Source organism: Melanostigma gelatinosum (genome assembly GCF_949748355.1).
Source record: "Melanostigma gelatinosum genome assembly, chromosome: 18".
In the NCBI taxonomy this organism is placed as follows: domain Eukaryota; kingdom Metazoa; phylum Chordata; class Actinopteri; order Perciformes; family Zoarcidae; genus Melanostigma; species Melanostigma gelatinosum.
The window spans coordinates 8,050,670-8,066,135 of NC_136651.1; the positions used below are offsets into that span (position 1 = coordinate 8,050,670).

The window sequence follows — 15,466 nt, forward strand, 5'->3', positions numbered from 1 at the left end:
AGCCCTTTTCTGACTTTATAATGGATGTGTATTGCGCAGCTTCGAGTGCACCAATTAGTGATGTTGATAAACACACACACATGCACTCCTCTCTCACTCACTCACACACGCACGCTCTCTCTCTCACACGCACGCACGCACGCACACACTCACACAGTCATTTCAGGTCTTTGGACCCCCCCAGACACACACACACACCCCATTTTAAAATAAAAGCCGCACACACATGATTTGTTGCAGCTGTTACGTGTTGCATCTCGGCCAATCAGATATGAGGATTCTGATAAGTTTCCTGATTCGAGTGACATTTACACACACCGCGACACAAGAGGGAGAGACGAGGAAAGACATGGCAGAGCAGGACAACAGTCATGTAAGCTGTAAAAGATAAAACATCGGACAATCTCCAAATGAGAAAGTTTGCCAGAGATATCAGAGCCTCTCTCACTAATTCTTCCTTCTCTCTCTTACTAATTCTTTCCTCTCTCTCATACAGTCATTCAGGACTTAGAGACTTTTAGACACACACACACACACACACACACAAAATAAAGCCCCAAAGAGTGAATTCTAATTGAAATGCTTGTGATGAAGCCAGGCATTTAATAACCTGTTTATGTGTGTCAGACATTATGATTATGTCTCCTCTCCCCCCCACCCAGCACCACCCCTTCAAAATAAAAGCCCCATGGATTAACTGTATTTAAACAAGCTCAAAAAGACTTTTTTGCTAAAAAAAAATGAATGCTCTTACTAATACTGCCGCTAATATAGTATTACTACTACTACTTTAACTTTTGCTGTTGCTGCTATTACTGCTACATCAATATTATTACTACCACTACTATTACTTATACGACAACTGCTACTACTACTATTCATGCTACTAAAAGTAGTAATACTACTACAGCTATTAGTACGACTGCTACTAGAACTACTACTACTGCTACATCTTCTACTGCCATTACTATTACTACTACTACTGTGATATTAAATACTACAGCTATTACTATGACGACTGATACTACGTCTTCTACTACTTATTCTAATGCGACTAATACTTCTACTAATAAAACTTCTACTACAACTCATACTACTACAAATATCACCACTGATTAAGCTTTTTGCAATTAGTTTTTGAATTGGATATCTATTTTCAGCAATGTTTCTGCAATTAATTTCAGTTTTCAGCATTCCAACTCATTTTCAGCAGGAAATGCTTTTTCTAGTTCAGAATATGAATGTAAATACATATCTTGATGTGTATATTCTTCAGAAAATAATTCACTAAAATTCTCATTTGGATGCAGAAATAAAACCAAAATGCTTATTTAAACACTCTTTTATTTTACAATAATACTGTCTGTGTTGGACAGGTCATTAAATTATTACATATTTTCAAACAAACAGGCACGTTAACTCCTTTTTTGTGGCTTATTCACCTATATAGTTTAAAAACTCTTATTCCGTATCCCTGTAGTGTTGATTCAGAGTAAGCACTGCATTATTTACAACACCTTTCACATTTGGAAAACCAAAACTACACATTTCCTGAATTTCAACCAACATATAAACAGTACAGTACACTACCTTACAGGTTTGGAGAATAAAAGTCTGTGTTCAGTGCATAATGTGCATGGCATGGGAGAAGATACATTCGTCACCAGGTTGACCACGGCTGGCCGCTTCACTCCTCTGTGTCGGAGCTGTCTGCTGCGTCGGTGTTGTGGGTCAGCATGTAGTTGTCCATGTCGATGGAGGGACAGTTGTGGATGGAGTAACGCAGACGCTCAGCGAGGACGGCCTGGCTCGTGTAAGGGGGCAGGCGAAACAGGAAGAAGCAGGTCTGTGCCGTAGGGAGGCCGTTGACGGGCTGAAGGACATGATGGGGGGGGAAAGGTTTAGTAGTTTGTACTATTGATACGTTTGCCCTTGTCAACTTGTTATTTTCATTAGCGATGGACCTCACCCGATCAACCTTGATGATTTGGAACTTCTGTGTGATATCAGCTGGGTTGGAAGGCAACCTGGACCGGCCAGAGACGAAACGGAGGAAAAGCACTCGCTCCTCATTGGTGAACTCCTCCAGGCTCTGCCAAAACCAGCCAATGAGCTGGTGGCTCTCGGTGATGTCACGGTACCGCACCAGCTTCTTCAGCATCTCAACAGAGACCTCTGGCAGGCCACAGACCAGCTGCTCCAGCTGCTGTGCTGTCAGCAGAGAGAGGAGGGGCACGGGGATGATGGTGGACATGCCCTCTCTGACTGCTGCCACCTGGACACAACAGAGCAACGTCAGCTTTGATGCTTCTGAGGACGAGATGAAGGGAACACCAGCAACAACAAACAGTCTGTCTAGTGAGCCGTAATGCAAACTGGTGTTTACAATACATGAGCTACAGATACAGTAGGGGGAAATACACACTCATTTCATATTGTACAATAAAACGGTGTATGTAGGTCAGGTCTGTTTGGTGAAATTAGATGGTGGAAATTAGTATTATAACTCGTATTTTTTAAACCAGCCATGCATATAGGTTATGTGGATGCATTTGAAGAGATCGGCTAAACCCACCAAAATCAATCTCCAACATTTCAAACCTGTGAATCCATTTCATGGAGCCTGTAGTCCAGAGCTCTCGCAACATATTCAGTCCGGTTGGCGTAGGTCAGGGAGATGTTCTGACCTCCAGGAACTACAGGTACCAGCCTTCCATCTGCACTTTGGGCCATAAACAAGTCCAGCGGGATCATCTTTATACGGAGATATTGCAGGAGCGCAAAAAACAAAGTGAGGGGTTGGATTACAGAGAATGAAAAGGTGAACTCAGCAGTTAGAGGATGTGCATGGTATCTCACCACATGGAAATTGTCCTCTGTGATTCCACTGTTTTCCAGGTGACGGATGCCATGCAGGGCGCGGTAGGTGAGCAGGTCCACCTCCTCCAGGTCAGGCTCACCCAGTGGCATCGAGCAGAGCTGTTTCCACACCCAAGGAGCCAGATGTAAGTCCAGAGGTTTCTTGGTGCGAATAGCCACAGCCATGAGGATGCCCAGGAAGCGAAACTGGACCATGTGATCATCTGAGAGAGACGCTGGGTTCAACAGGAACCTATCAGGGTACACAGCCAACGCCAGAAGTAAAGATGATTTTTTTTTTTAATGTTATGTTAAGTTATGCTTAAAAAGGTACTGTTTTTGTTGGAGTTATCAAAAGATAAGTACAAAATGTGCACCTGTCAGTGTTACTGCCCACATCTGCAAAGCTGTTGGGAGTATGAATCAGAAGATCCACCACGCCAGACTGCAGCTCCTGGTGAAAACATATTTCATATCATCAATTGACAAGCAGCAGAGAATATTGCAGGCTTCATTTTTAGCTCGTCTCCGTTGCTCTTAGACCTTCTCTGCGTGGTTTCCGTCCTACCTGGCACATCTCAGTTATGGTGTCGTCAAACACTCCCCCGGCATCGTCGGCTCCCTCTCCGACGAGCTTGACCTTCCAGGCCCGCGACGGAAGCCGCAGCTCCGGAGGATTCAGGCTCACCACTTGCTTGGCGATCTGCACAAAGATGGGCTTGCTCGAACGCCCTCTGTGGAGTGTAAGGGAGGGGGGGGGGGGGGGACATCGATCAAAGCTTCGAGGAACAAATACTATCAGAAATAGAACATTGCAATATAACGAACGGACGGAAGTCTTGAAATGCAAAATATTCCCGCTGGCCAGTTATTTTGGTCACCTCCTGTTTCTCCACCAGCTGACCCCTGCAGACTGAATATCATGGTCATCCTTACCTTGTGGAAATCCGTTTCACAGTGATCTGTGGCCCATAGGTTTTGCCCTGGGTCATTGTTCTGCCAATGGAGCGCACTAGAGGCAGAGTGTTGACCTTGGGTGATAGAAGACCTCTGAGATCACCCCGGATGATGGCTGTCGTCCCTGAACTATAGCGTGACATGAACAGCTGGATAGAGCGCAGGACAGGGAATGAGGCATTAAAATGAAAAAAAATGACAGCGAGGCACAGAGAAGGCTAACAAGCAGCAAGTGAATAATTATTAGAAAGGGCATTACCGGATTCTTGGCGTCCAGGCTGAGCAGCCTCCAGGACTTGTACATGAGATCAGAGAAGTGGTAGAGTACCCTGAGGCGCATGCTGAGGACATCGGGGCTGCAGTCTTTCAGAGTGTTGTACTGGGGAGGAACTGACTGGGGAAGGCCTAGCTGGAAACTTCCAGGGCCACCTGGAGATGAAGGTGACAAACGGAGTCCTGAGTGTGTTGCCTTTCATGGATTATAGCTCCAAAGAGTCTTTGCTTGTACCGCAGGACTGAGTGTGTACCTGAGTTTTTCATTGAGGTAGAGGGGGTGGTCCATGCTGAACTGTGGCAGCGGCCACCGGAGATCTGTCTTATGTTTTTCCCCTGGAGGGTTGTTACGAGCGTGGGCTCTTTCACTGGGTTGGAGTGGCCAAGGCCAAGCTGGAACACACGCATAAAAGTCAATAATTGTGCTTCTGATGTGCAATGAAAGCACACTTCAGATTGTCAAAGTGTGCGATTTTATTCCAGAGGCTGTTGTTTACCTGTCCCTCACTGTTGCAGCCCCAGGCATAGACGTCCCCAGTGGAGGACAGGGCGAGCACATGTTCACAGCCCACAGCGATGTCGTCTATGAACAGCCCCTCCAGAGACGGCACAAGCTGGGGGCGGGATTTATTCCTCAGCATGGAGTCCGGCAGGCCGATCAGACGCTCTAAGTGATGGAAGGAAGCCAAGTAAACACATTGGCATGTACAAATGTGCTCAAAAAATAAACCAAGAAACTTGTATATTAATTTCCGCATGCAGCTTTTCATCGTGCCAAGTAAGTCGGTGAATTGATTTGGAAGAGAACATTCCCTCCCTGTCACACATCACTCGAATTTCAGATCAACTTATTTACACTTAAGAAAATGCTGCATAGTTATGACATAAATAAGAAACACTGTAGGTGTCTCAAAAGCTAAATGGAGGCACAGTACAACAACACAGTTGCAGAATCCACCTTCACAGTAAAACGTACCTTGTCCAAATGTGTAAACATGTCCATAACAGGCCAACGCCACAGAGAACTGAGTTCCGCAACTGACCTTCTTAATCCCCCTGTTGCAGAGCTGTTCCACTTTCTGAAATTATGAACAGCCAAAAATAATGTTTCATCTATACTAAATAAAAGCACTCAATTAAGATAAGTGAATACATACTTAAAGAAATTGGATACAATACAGGGAATAACAAGCATGACTTTGGTATCTGTTATAACCAGGTAATAACATAAATCAAATGTTTTGTCTTTTGAGGATTCCTGAATGCGTGCCTTCGTCACCATTAACTTACCTGAGGGTAGTATTTCGCTGTAGAGGAACCAGTTCCCAATTTGCCATAGTCCCCATCTCCAAATGCCCACACAACCATTCCATCGAGGGACAGCACGAGTGTGTGGTTGAGACCGCATGACACCTGAGAGAGGTGATTAAGTTGTTGTGTTATTTTGTCCTATTTCACTGTGGATACTGTATAAAACAAACAGTCCATTTCTCACCTGTCCCACATGATATCCCTCTAGGGCAGCCACCCTTTCAGGCAGCATCTTGTTGGATGTTGACCTTTGACCCAGGCGACCAGATTCACCACTGCCGAAGGTGAACAGCTTCCCGTCTGCTGTTACCACAGCTGAGTGCCGGAAACCACACGCAAGCTGGGAAGAGGAACAAAAGTCAAATGAACATTTCAGAAAAACACAAAGATAAATGGATTTGTCTGTGTCTAACAATTCAACTTTAGTTCTTTTAAAACTTTGTTCCTTTCCCGTCGGAGTTCAAAGCAGGTTCGTCTCTACCTGAATGACCTCTTCTCCTTGTAAGGCCTCTATCTGTTTAGGTCTCCTCTGCCTTTCACTGTTGCCATGGCCCAGTTTTCCAAAATCTCCATCCCCCCAACTGAACACCTCCCCAGTCTCAGTCAGAGCCATCGAGTGTCCGTCAGATCCACAGGACGTCACCAGCTGAGTCACCACATACCCTGCCCACAGATTAGAGAGTCAGTACAGCTCAACTTCTAAAATTACTACATTAAACTGAAATATGTTTCAATACTGTTCTGTTTTGGATAAAAACATTGTTTGAGGCACACATTTGGATGAATACTGTACCTTGAAAAGCAGAGATGATAGTGGGGACATAGACATCATCAGAATTTCCCTGACCCAGTCGGCCATACTGTCCTTCTCCCACAGCCAGTACAGTCCCATTGAACTGGACCAGGAAGGAACAGTTCTGTCCACACACAACCTGAACGACAACACCCGCAAAAGGGAGAGAAAAATTAGAAAACAGTAGAAATCCTGGGCAAAGTCGGTGTCCTGTGTAAGAAAGAAAGAAAGTTGCTACCTGTTGTGTCTGTAACAGAGAGGGTGCAAGAGTGGGCATCATGAGGTTGGTTCCCATTCCTGCCAACTGTCCGTAACGTCCGTTCCCCCACAAGTAGACTTCACTTTTCCCCCCAAGTTGCCAGTCCTAAGAAACACAGCAGGTGAAATAGAAATGACAACATATTAAAAACACTCTCCAGCTAAAATAAAATACGATCTGATTGTGCAGATGAGACGAGAGAGACAGAGAGAACATTTGAAGACATTATTGTGTGTGTGCTGTGCACCGTTTCAAAACTGTTACCTCTGGTCTGGTGGTGGCCCATGACATCAGCTGTTCATCCATCCTGAAGCTCCACTTACTGTTGTCCTAGTAAACAGAGAAGTCTCTCAATACCTACATTGGGAAACTTGTGTATATTGCAGTCAATTCAGAGTCCTTCTGACCATTTCCTAAACAAACTATAGCTCAAAGACAACCGTCACTCACTAGTGCCTTGCTGATTTCAGTGACATCCACCTCCTGAAACTCGGAGAGATTGAAGGATTCTGGGAAGGCGGTACCGCTGGCAATAGCCTCAGCGCTGCGGACAGTAGTGGCGTACGTGGCGAGCCAGCTCCACTCTGGCGGGCAGGAGTGGGCATCGGGACTTGTGTGGTGCGGAGGGCGAGGGTAACGGCACAGGTGTTTCTCTAAGGACAACCCAACGCTCAGGGAGGCCAGGGTCTGCAGGAAGGCACTGTGGACCAGCTGGTCACCGGCCGCCACATGGGTCTGCATTAAGAGACGGAATTTAAAAATCAGGTCTCAGCCGAGGCCCACAAAACAACACAAAAACAACTTCAAAAGCATAGTTGCAGTAATGACCCGCTCGTAGCTGTACTGCTCCTGCAACAACAAGGGCAGCCTCTCCAGAAAGACGGCCAGACAAGGCGCTCGATTTAGACCCAGGATGTTCTGGCTTCTGAGGACCATACGACAGGAAGCTAGCACGTGATTTTGACTGATCCAGTCAGGGGTGCAGCAGATCAACAAAACATCCTGGAAAAGACATGTTAACGTAATGTTTTTACAACTCCTCTTATTGTAATTAACCGATAAATAACATTGAAGGTAACATTAGTATAGAATAGTATGAAGAAACGTCTGGATGCTGAATATGAAGTTAAAGCCAGGAGACTGTTTGAATTAGAATAAAACAGGAAACGAGCTCTGGAAATTAACGGTATGAGTGATCCACATTACCTTTGACCTCCCAAAGCAGGCAGCTACACCCAATTTCGGTATCCAGGTAGTACCGACGACCGAACCCAAACCTGTAACAGTCTGCAAGACTGAACCATCCTGCAAGATGCACAGAGATGCCCGAGGGTTAAAACTCTGAAATGAGACCTTTTGACAGACGTATGTTTGAATAATAGACAATCATGGTTTAGCTGTCTGGTAATGTTGCCTGTTAAAAGAAAGTAATCTTCGCACTGACTTCAGGTCAAGCAAATAGTGAATGTTGCTTCTGACCTGTAAGGACCAGATGTTGAGCAGTCCCCCGATCCCTCCAGAGACCAGAGCCAGTCCACTGGAGCAAAATGACAGCGACTTCACTGCTGTGATGTGGCCATGAAGCACGAACACACACTTTGCACTCTCCTGCTGTAAAAAGAAACAGAACTGGATGATTATATGAGCTTAAAATCTAACTTAAACGAGTGACTGGCACATATAATCCTGCTAAGCTTTAATCATACTACAATTTAAGGTTATTTGTAGCACCAGGGCTGCAAAAAAGAAGCTACAATCCAAACTGACCTGGACTTCAGTGCTTTTATCTTGACGCTGAGAGCTGTTCAATATGTTGGGCAAAGACACAAACGTCCCGCCCTGCGGCAGTGTCCAGACATGCACAGAGCCATTCTGACAACCTCTGTAGGAACATGGAGAGAAATAAATGAGAATTTACAACAAACATACCAACATTAATTTCAAGGTTATTAACAGATCAGATCACAGCAGTCACTCTATAACTAGATTTCCACTATTTCCATCTCTTTCTTTGTAGTGTTGTTAAGTTAAGGGTGATGTTAGAAAAGAAGCACAGCATTCGATTAGTTATGTGAACTCACGCAGCCACCATGAGCCGGGGATCAGGTGCTCTGCCGGAGAGTGGGCACCATTCGGCGATGTTAACGGTGCTGGAGTGGATGAGGGAGTGGAGGGTCACCCAGTTTCCCCCAGAGCGTCCCAGTATCTTCACTACCTCTGACCTCCCCAAACAGAGCAGCAAGTGTCCTGTGGGGTCCCATTTTAGAGAACCCACACTGTCCTGCGTGTGAAGGAGAGAGGAGTGGTCAATAAGAGGAGAGTGGGACATGATGTGCATTTTATGTCACATGTCGACTGACAAACCTGAAAGACAGACAGCACGACAGGCTGCTCATTGTCATAGGCCTCAGTTGTGGACAAAAGGATCATTCCATTGGGGTAGCCCACTGCGAAAGGCTTGTCCTCACTGTGCCAGGCGACACACTGGGGAGCTGGGAAAGATGGGACGAGAAGATCAATCTCTTCGACATATAGTTTCACATTTTGAGAAATAAACTTGTTCCCGACGAGACTTGAGATGTGAAGATTGATACCACTCGCTCGTCTGTGTAATATTAAGCTACAGCAAGCAGGCAGTTAGCTTAGCAGACTGAAAAGAGAGAGTGAAAGTAGAGGGAAACGGCTGTGCAAACCGAAATAAAACTCCAGGAAGTCACTGTGTCCAGTCAAAAAATAGTTCAAGCATGTAACTCACTGTGAACCTGCTACTTGATGTTTCTAAATGTCGGTTTGTGTATATATTAAACAAACAAAATGTCACGTGTTAATGTGAGCTTTAGACGTGCTGGTAGGTCAAATTCTTTGTATCCTTTGCTTCCAAATTGTATTCTCTGGCTTTATATTCACTGTACAGGCGTGACAGTGGTTTCAATCTCCGAGTAAGAAGCTATAGTTTTAAACAGTAACAGTGTGTGTGTGTGTGTGTGTGTGTGTGTGTGTGTGTGTGTAGCAGCCTCCTCACCCTCTTTCCTGTGGCAGCGGGTGAGTTCGGTGCTCGTTACATGCAGGTCTATCTGCTGCATTGTGACCTGCAGCCAGCAGAGAGAGCCATCCAGCCGGGCCACCAGCAGACTCTCTGCGGGTCTGTTCTGACCGGCCGCTGACTGGTCAAGAACCGACAAGCTGAAGGTTTGAGCCCAGCAGAGGGCTGTGACCCGAGACACCTGCGCCTCCACATGACAATGAGATCCTGAAGTAACACAAAAAATGAATAAATAAATTGTAGAACGCACTGTGCTAATTAATGGGGATATTACAACTTTTTGTAAATAGTTCAGCAGAAACATTTCAAGTTACAGCCGAAAAACATTTTATTACAAACGTGGGGTAAAGCAGGGTCCTGCTTCGATAGACTTACCCCTGATGTTCATGATGGTGATGTGTTTGTTATCTGGGGCAGCCAAAAAGTTCCCCCCTGTGCTCCAGTATACAGGAGCCATGTGTTGACACCTACCGGGCCTCTCGCTGCCTGATCTGTCCATCTTACTGGAGAGAGAGTCAGAGGAAGGAAACGTTTACAACTATAACTCATCCAAGTTCTTCGATAGAATAGAAACCCCTCTGCTCTTCAGAAATGTCTTAGCTTGTTGCTTCATCTACAAGAAACAAACATTTTATGTATTTGACTAAAACTACATTATTTCATTCATAAGTGACCTTCAATTCATCGGTATAAATATGAATGGATACAAAATGTGCATGCCGCTGTAAAATTCTACTGAAAGAAGCAGACCAAACCTGGTAATGCAGGAGAAGGTGGTGTGTAATTCCACATTGCTCTGGCTGATGCTCCACAGTTGCACCACCTTGTCCTGAGAGCATGTAGTCAGCAAATTCTGGCCCCTGTTCCAGGAACAGCTAGTCACCTGAACAGATCCGAAATAATAGAAAGCTTCTTTTAAATTCCCCCTCTCATGATAGGTTGTGAAATACCAGGCATGTTCCCAGTTTTACTGAAATGTAACGGATGAAGCTATAATGCGGATCACATTGCGAGTCCCTCACCTTGTTGTAATGTCCTTCCAGCCTCTTGAGAGAACTTTTGCGCAAGTCGCCAGCCAGGTCGCTGTATGTTTGGGGCCGATTAGGACCGTCCCTCCCCGTGGCAGCCAAAGCCTGCACCAGCTGCTTTGCTGCCCACTGGCGGTGTTTACTGGTCAGCCTGGCAGACAGCACACATGCTGCCAATGCATTAGCCAGCTCCAGAGGGCCCACTCTGGCACTCAGGTGGGGTAAAGGGGAGGGAGGCAAGGACGAAGAAGACACCCCTTGGTTTCCTGTGTCTAGGTCACATATGAAGAGGAGAGCTATGATGAATAACAAACTCACAAGATGTCAAACGCGGTAAGAGATAATTATACATAACGGCACAACTGCTTCCTCTCACCGGTGGCCTCGTGGTCTGTCTTATCTGGGCCGTGGCAGACAGCACCCTTTTCGGTGAGCAGGGACACCAGGTTTTGTGTCACCAGGAATGTGGGAGGCGTCTGCTCATTGAAGTCCTTCTGTTGCTGGGCTCCCTGGGCTGCAGCTGTTTGACTGGTGTTCAGACGACTTCTCTGCGGCGGGTCAGTGATGGCCCCGATGTTCACCCCTGTAGCTGCTGCCATCAGTTCCTACAGTACAGGCAATAATGTGAAAAAGACATTTAAGAACCTCCATTCATTTGCTAACAGTTACATTTGTTCACAATGTATTAATCCTTCGAAAGCCAGGATAATGTTTAAATGGATCTTAAATTTCATAATTTATAATAAGTAGGGCTGAACAATAAACCAAATGTGTTAATTTACTAGAAATTGTTAAACTGAACCTACAACAACCAGTAATATTTGAGCAGGTTTTCTACCAATAATTAGTTCAGTCTAGAAGTCCACTGAACCATATCTCCAGCCCTAGTAATTAGCATAATACAATGATAAGTGGATGAACTGAAGAAAACTGACCTGAGTGCATATCTTCACTAGCTGCCTGTAAGCAGTAGGGCTGTGGGACACCACAATGCCGATGGCTGAGGTCAGAAAGCTGAGGCAGGGGGAGTTGTTGCGCTCTGCTGGCTGTCTGTCCACACAGGTGTGAGCCCTGCCCGCTGCTGCTAGAGTCATCAGACGAACCAGGATACGGATATCTGCCAAACCCAAGGACTCTAGTCCGTTAGAGTGGCTGCACACTGATGAACTGGAGAGGAAGAATAAAGAAGACTCTTGAAACCACGTTGAATTGATGGGGGAAGAAAATTAGCTTGAAGGCTATATATATATATATACTGGTGGAATGTACCTGGAAGCAGTCTGAGACAGTGCTCTCATCACCATGCTGTAAGCTAGCAGAATCTGGGCCGTGGAAGTGACTCTTCTTAAAGCCTTTAGTCTATCATGAGAGTCCCTCAGTGATACTGCCTGCTGTCCAAGGCTCAGAGAGGTCTTCTGCTCAACAAGGGCATTCCCTGGTGAAGAAAAACACATAAAGACAGTTGACGAATCCCTTATACATCTCGATAAACTCACACATATCGTGTGGGCATGCAAGAAAAGTCAGAATAATGGATCACATGGGACAACTGGGAGTACATTGCCGTGTGCTTCAGATGCGCAGCTATGATGAATGAGTGATGAGTCACCATGCTGCAGTGAGTTTGACTGTGGTTGGACAAGCACAGAGGGAAGGTGGGTGGGTGTTACAACAAGTGGGCTGAATCTTTCAGCAGAGCTATAGTTACAGAAACAGTCACTGCAACATGAACAAGAGGACAGTTGGCTACAGAGTCATATGGCCAGCAATGTGATATTCAGAGGTGTGTGGATGATTGTGATTGGCTCGGCGTCACACTGTCCTAGACTCAGGGCAGACCTGCAGAAAAATCATGCGGAGGCAATGTCGACTGATGCTAAGGTGCGTGTTTTGTTCACATCGAGATCTTTAGGTTGAAGGAAGCTATTTTTCACCACATTTATCAGTATACTTTTCAAAACATCAAGGCCACGCCCCTTTTGTGGGGGGGGATAGAAAACTAAGGGTTGTCATTCCAATTTGTTTGGATTATAATTTTGACAAGTTTCTATGTATTTATCTATTTCTTCTATGTATAACAATTATTTTGCGTCCTTGTCTGAACATTCACGATATATTAATAATTTAAGATTGATCGTTCTGCCGTCTTCCCTTCCCAAGTGGATCAATGACCCAACACAGTCGCCAGATATTGCTTATTCGGACATATACACATACATTCTATACAACCTGATAACAGGTTTGATCTAGACTCGGTGAGATTAAGTCGGAGACGACAGTCTGATGCTGCTATGCTGTAAGACTTTGCTGCAACAGCCTCCCACTGAAGCCAAACTATACATCAGCAGTAACTGTCACCAGCATCATTTAGCAATTTACACTGACAGCTACTATTCACCCTGGATCCTTTCCTCTCCTTATGAGACAGTGCGATCCTTCCTCTAAAAGGGGGTACGGCCTCGGCGAGTGGCGCATGATGACGCAATGCTCGTCTTTTGTCCTTGAAACAACCCCAGCTCTGCCCTTTAAACAGGATACTGCACGTCTGTTCCCTAATGATCAGGCCTGCATACAACCGTTTCTTTCTTATTTTTTCAGTACTGCACCATAGATATCCTAACTATCATGCATCATATATCAAAGCACATCATCTTCAATTCTGTTTTAACTGTAAACATTTTGCTGAATTAGATATTTTGAGACACTTTTGAACTCAAAGTGACTCGAATGCATTTAGCAAATGACAGGACTTTGGTCTTTCTCTACCAAAACGTAATACCTTTGGAAGCTGCCGCTCTCGTCGGGTCAGCTGAGCTGTAAACCAGGGCTCCGAGGGGATCCGGCTCAGTGAAGGCAATGGGGTCTGGCACCAGCTTCTGTTCAGTCAGCCCCAGTGGTCTCAGTAAAAGCCCAAAGTCCTCCAGTCCTGTCAGCTCGTCTGCGCAACACTCGTCTCGGTGGCTGATTTCCCAATCATCTGAGCAAACGCAAGCATCATTCATATCATGAAATCAACAGAAGAATTATTTCAAAGACGAAATTGTTCTGTTGTACAACTTTTATTCTGTGACCTTCCCTACCGTCAGACGTGCTGTCCAATTGGCCAATCAAATCAGAGGTCAGGCCTTTAATCCTGAAGCAAAAGGAAGACAAATAACATGCTCCATAACCAATCTACTTCAACCAACTGAGTCTATAAAAGCATGAGAACAAGAACCAGTCTGAAGGCATCATTATTGGCTGCATGAATCCATAATTTCTTATATTATCTACTATACCGTTCATATTTAGAGCTTGGATCGCTCAGGTTTGCAGCCAGATACTTTTCCCTGCAGGAGCTGCAGAGGAGGTAGAAGGGGAAGTTGGAGCCACACTCCCCTTTGAACCAGACATCCACGTAGGCCCCGGTGCTGTCGTAACCCTTACGCGCAGCACTCTGACCGCAACCCGGGTGACGTCGCTTTATGTGATTGTTAAACTGCAGGGTAAGGGTGCTGCACAGCTCACACTTCACCATCTGACTGTGTTCTTCTCCAGCCTAAACGTTTCAAACAAACCATGAAACAAAAAAAAGGCCCACAAGCAACACAGTGTTTTGTATATTTTGAATTCAAAGTAATCACAAATGGTATTTTTGTTTCTGTTATGTCATGCAGCCTTGGTGATGACAACACGTGTGTGTGTGTGTGTGTTACCTCCACTATCTGGAGCGCGTCTCTCTCCAAGCTGAAGAATGAAGGGGTGAGCAGATCCTCATAGGTTTCTTCATGGTATGGGTCGTCCATGTAGCCCAACTCGGACTCCTCAGTAGAGTAGGGATGAAACTCCACCTGCTCCGGCCAATCACTGACTGATGTGTGCTGTTGGTACAGCTCCGGGAGGGGGTTGGGTGACGGCAAGTCTGAAAAGATGGTGTTTGCTTCAAATGAAAATGAAAAGAGTTAAATGTATAGAAATTGCGAGGGTCATCACAATAGTTCAATCAGGTAATGGGAGCTCGAAAACCAGCATGTAGACATTTGTGTAGTTGTTCTTTTTCCTTTCTGTTTTTTTACAATATCTGCTTTTTTTTGTGCACAAATTATTTCTGGGTCGAAGCTGCGACTCTGACCTGCCCTTCGAAAAGAAGTCCTCTGACTCGGGCCTGAGCGTCGCCGGCGTGCTGGAGGAGGCCGGTTCCTTGTGAGGTGGACATCCAAGAAATTCTCCCTCTCTATCCAGTCGAGCCCAGGCAACAGACTATAACCAAAACAACATACAGCCCATCATTCTACTGGTTGTATTCATAAGAGTGATAATATCATAATGCCAGTGTCAAAAAAATAAAATAAAAACAATGCGAGTATGTTCCTTTAATCCCTGACCTTTCATTGATTTGACTGGTGGGGCGCTCAGGACATTGCACCGTCTCTGGCCCATCTGGCGACGGGGTGTCAGGAGCACCCTCCGGTCTAGCTGACTCAGCTGCCTGCTGCTCCTCCGTCAGGGGGTGCTCTAGCATCCAGCTGGCCAACACCTCGATGGTTTGCGAGTCCAAGTCACCTGCTACATCTGGGAGGGACCACAGGGAAGGTGAACTGTCAGAGTTCAAAAAGAAAAGATGGATCATGGAATGTTGCATCTCTAATTCGTGTTGGACATCACCACCAGATGATCACGCTTCTGTGTGCTGTCTGAGGTCAGACTGGCACATCTGCTCTGATGATACAGTGTTTGATAAGGGTTAGTGTGTGAAATGATGAAAAAATGAAAGTGAGGGAAGGTCTCGAATTTCATTAATGTGGAGGGTTTGTGATTTAAACAGGTCCCGCTGAAAACATTCAAATGTATAATGATTGATATAATATATATATTTTACTTGAAAATAGCACTTTTCAGAATGAGAATTTGTTCACCTTTACCATGTAGTTAAATCGCAGACTTAGAAGCCGATATATTCTGTG

The 15,466-nt window shown here is 45.3% G+C and overlaps 1 protein-coding gene across 1 annotated transcript in view; it reads right to left on the bottom strand.

The window, feature by feature from the left end:
* Nucleotides 1–1,334: 1,334 nt before the first annotated feature.
* LOC306792493 (putative E3 ubiquitin-protein ligase HERC1) overlaps nucleotides 1,335–15,466 on the bottom strand; it is a gene marked incomplete at its 5' end in the record, with an annotated part of 32,900 nt that continues 18,768 nt past the window's right edge. Inside the window, 37 exons of the mRNA XM_079289668.1 lie at nucleotides 1,335–1,873; nucleotides 1,970–2,275; nucleotides 2,602–2,754; nucleotides 2,860–3,112; nucleotides 3,237–3,313; nucleotides 3,428–3,593; nucleotides 3,796–3,965; nucleotides 4,076–4,245; nucleotides 4,344–4,482; nucleotides 4,587–4,756; nucleotides 5,066–5,168; nucleotides 5,380–5,502; nucleotides 5,585–5,740; nucleotides 5,882–6,063; nucleotides 6,194–6,332; nucleotides 6,432–6,557; nucleotides 6,717–6,782; nucleotides 6,903–7,187; nucleotides 7,281–7,454; nucleotides 7,659–7,757; nucleotides 7,932–8,060; nucleotides 8,220–8,334; nucleotides 8,534–8,733; nucleotides 8,817–8,944; nucleotides 9,475–9,702; nucleotides 9,871–9,998; nucleotides 10,251–10,378; nucleotides 10,518–10,795; nucleotides 10,900–11,128; nucleotides 11,459–11,690; nucleotides 11,793–11,958; nucleotides 13,303–13,500; nucleotides 13,604–13,656; nucleotides 13,802–14,061; nucleotides 14,219–14,442; nucleotides 14,635–14,762; nucleotides 14,888–15,074. Of these exons, the coding sequence (XP_079145794.1) occupies nucleotides 1,688–1,873; nucleotides 1,970–2,275; nucleotides 2,602–2,754; nucleotides 2,860–3,112; nucleotides 3,237–3,313; nucleotides 3,428–3,593; nucleotides 3,796–3,965; nucleotides 4,076–4,245; nucleotides 4,344–4,482; nucleotides 4,587–4,756; nucleotides 5,066–5,168; nucleotides 5,380–5,502; nucleotides 5,585–5,740; nucleotides 5,882–6,063; nucleotides 6,194–6,332; nucleotides 6,432–6,557; nucleotides 6,717–6,782; nucleotides 6,903–7,187; nucleotides 7,281–7,454; nucleotides 7,659–7,757; nucleotides 7,932–8,060; nucleotides 8,220–8,334; nucleotides 8,534–8,733; nucleotides 8,817–8,944; nucleotides 9,475–9,702; nucleotides 9,871–9,998; nucleotides 10,251–10,378; nucleotides 10,518–10,795; nucleotides 10,900–11,128; nucleotides 11,459–11,690; nucleotides 11,793–11,958; nucleotides 13,303–13,500; nucleotides 13,604–13,656; nucleotides 13,802–14,061; nucleotides 14,219–14,442; nucleotides 14,635–14,762; nucleotides 14,888–15,074 (6,254 nt within the window). The 3' untranslated portion in view covers nucleotides 1,335–1,687. The remainder of the gene's footprint in view (nucleotides 1,874–1,969; nucleotides 2,276–2,601; nucleotides 2,755–2,859; nucleotides 3,113–3,236; nucleotides 3,314–3,427; nucleotides 3,594–3,795; nucleotides 3,966–4,075; nucleotides 4,246–4,343; nucleotides 4,483–4,586; nucleotides 4,757–5,065; nucleotides 5,169–5,379; nucleotides 5,503–5,584; nucleotides 5,741–5,881; nucleotides 6,064–6,193; nucleotides 6,333–6,431; nucleotides 6,558–6,716; nucleotides 6,783–6,902; nucleotides 7,188–7,280; nucleotides 7,455–7,658; nucleotides 7,758–7,931; nucleotides 8,061–8,219; nucleotides 8,335–8,533; nucleotides 8,734–8,816; nucleotides 8,945–9,474; nucleotides 9,703–9,870; nucleotides 9,999–10,250; nucleotides 10,379–10,517; nucleotides 10,796–10,899; nucleotides 11,129–11,458; nucleotides 11,691–11,792; nucleotides 11,959–13,302; nucleotides 13,501–13,603; nucleotides 13,657–13,801; nucleotides 14,062–14,218; nucleotides 14,443–14,634; nucleotides 14,763–14,887; nucleotides 15,075–15,466) is intronic.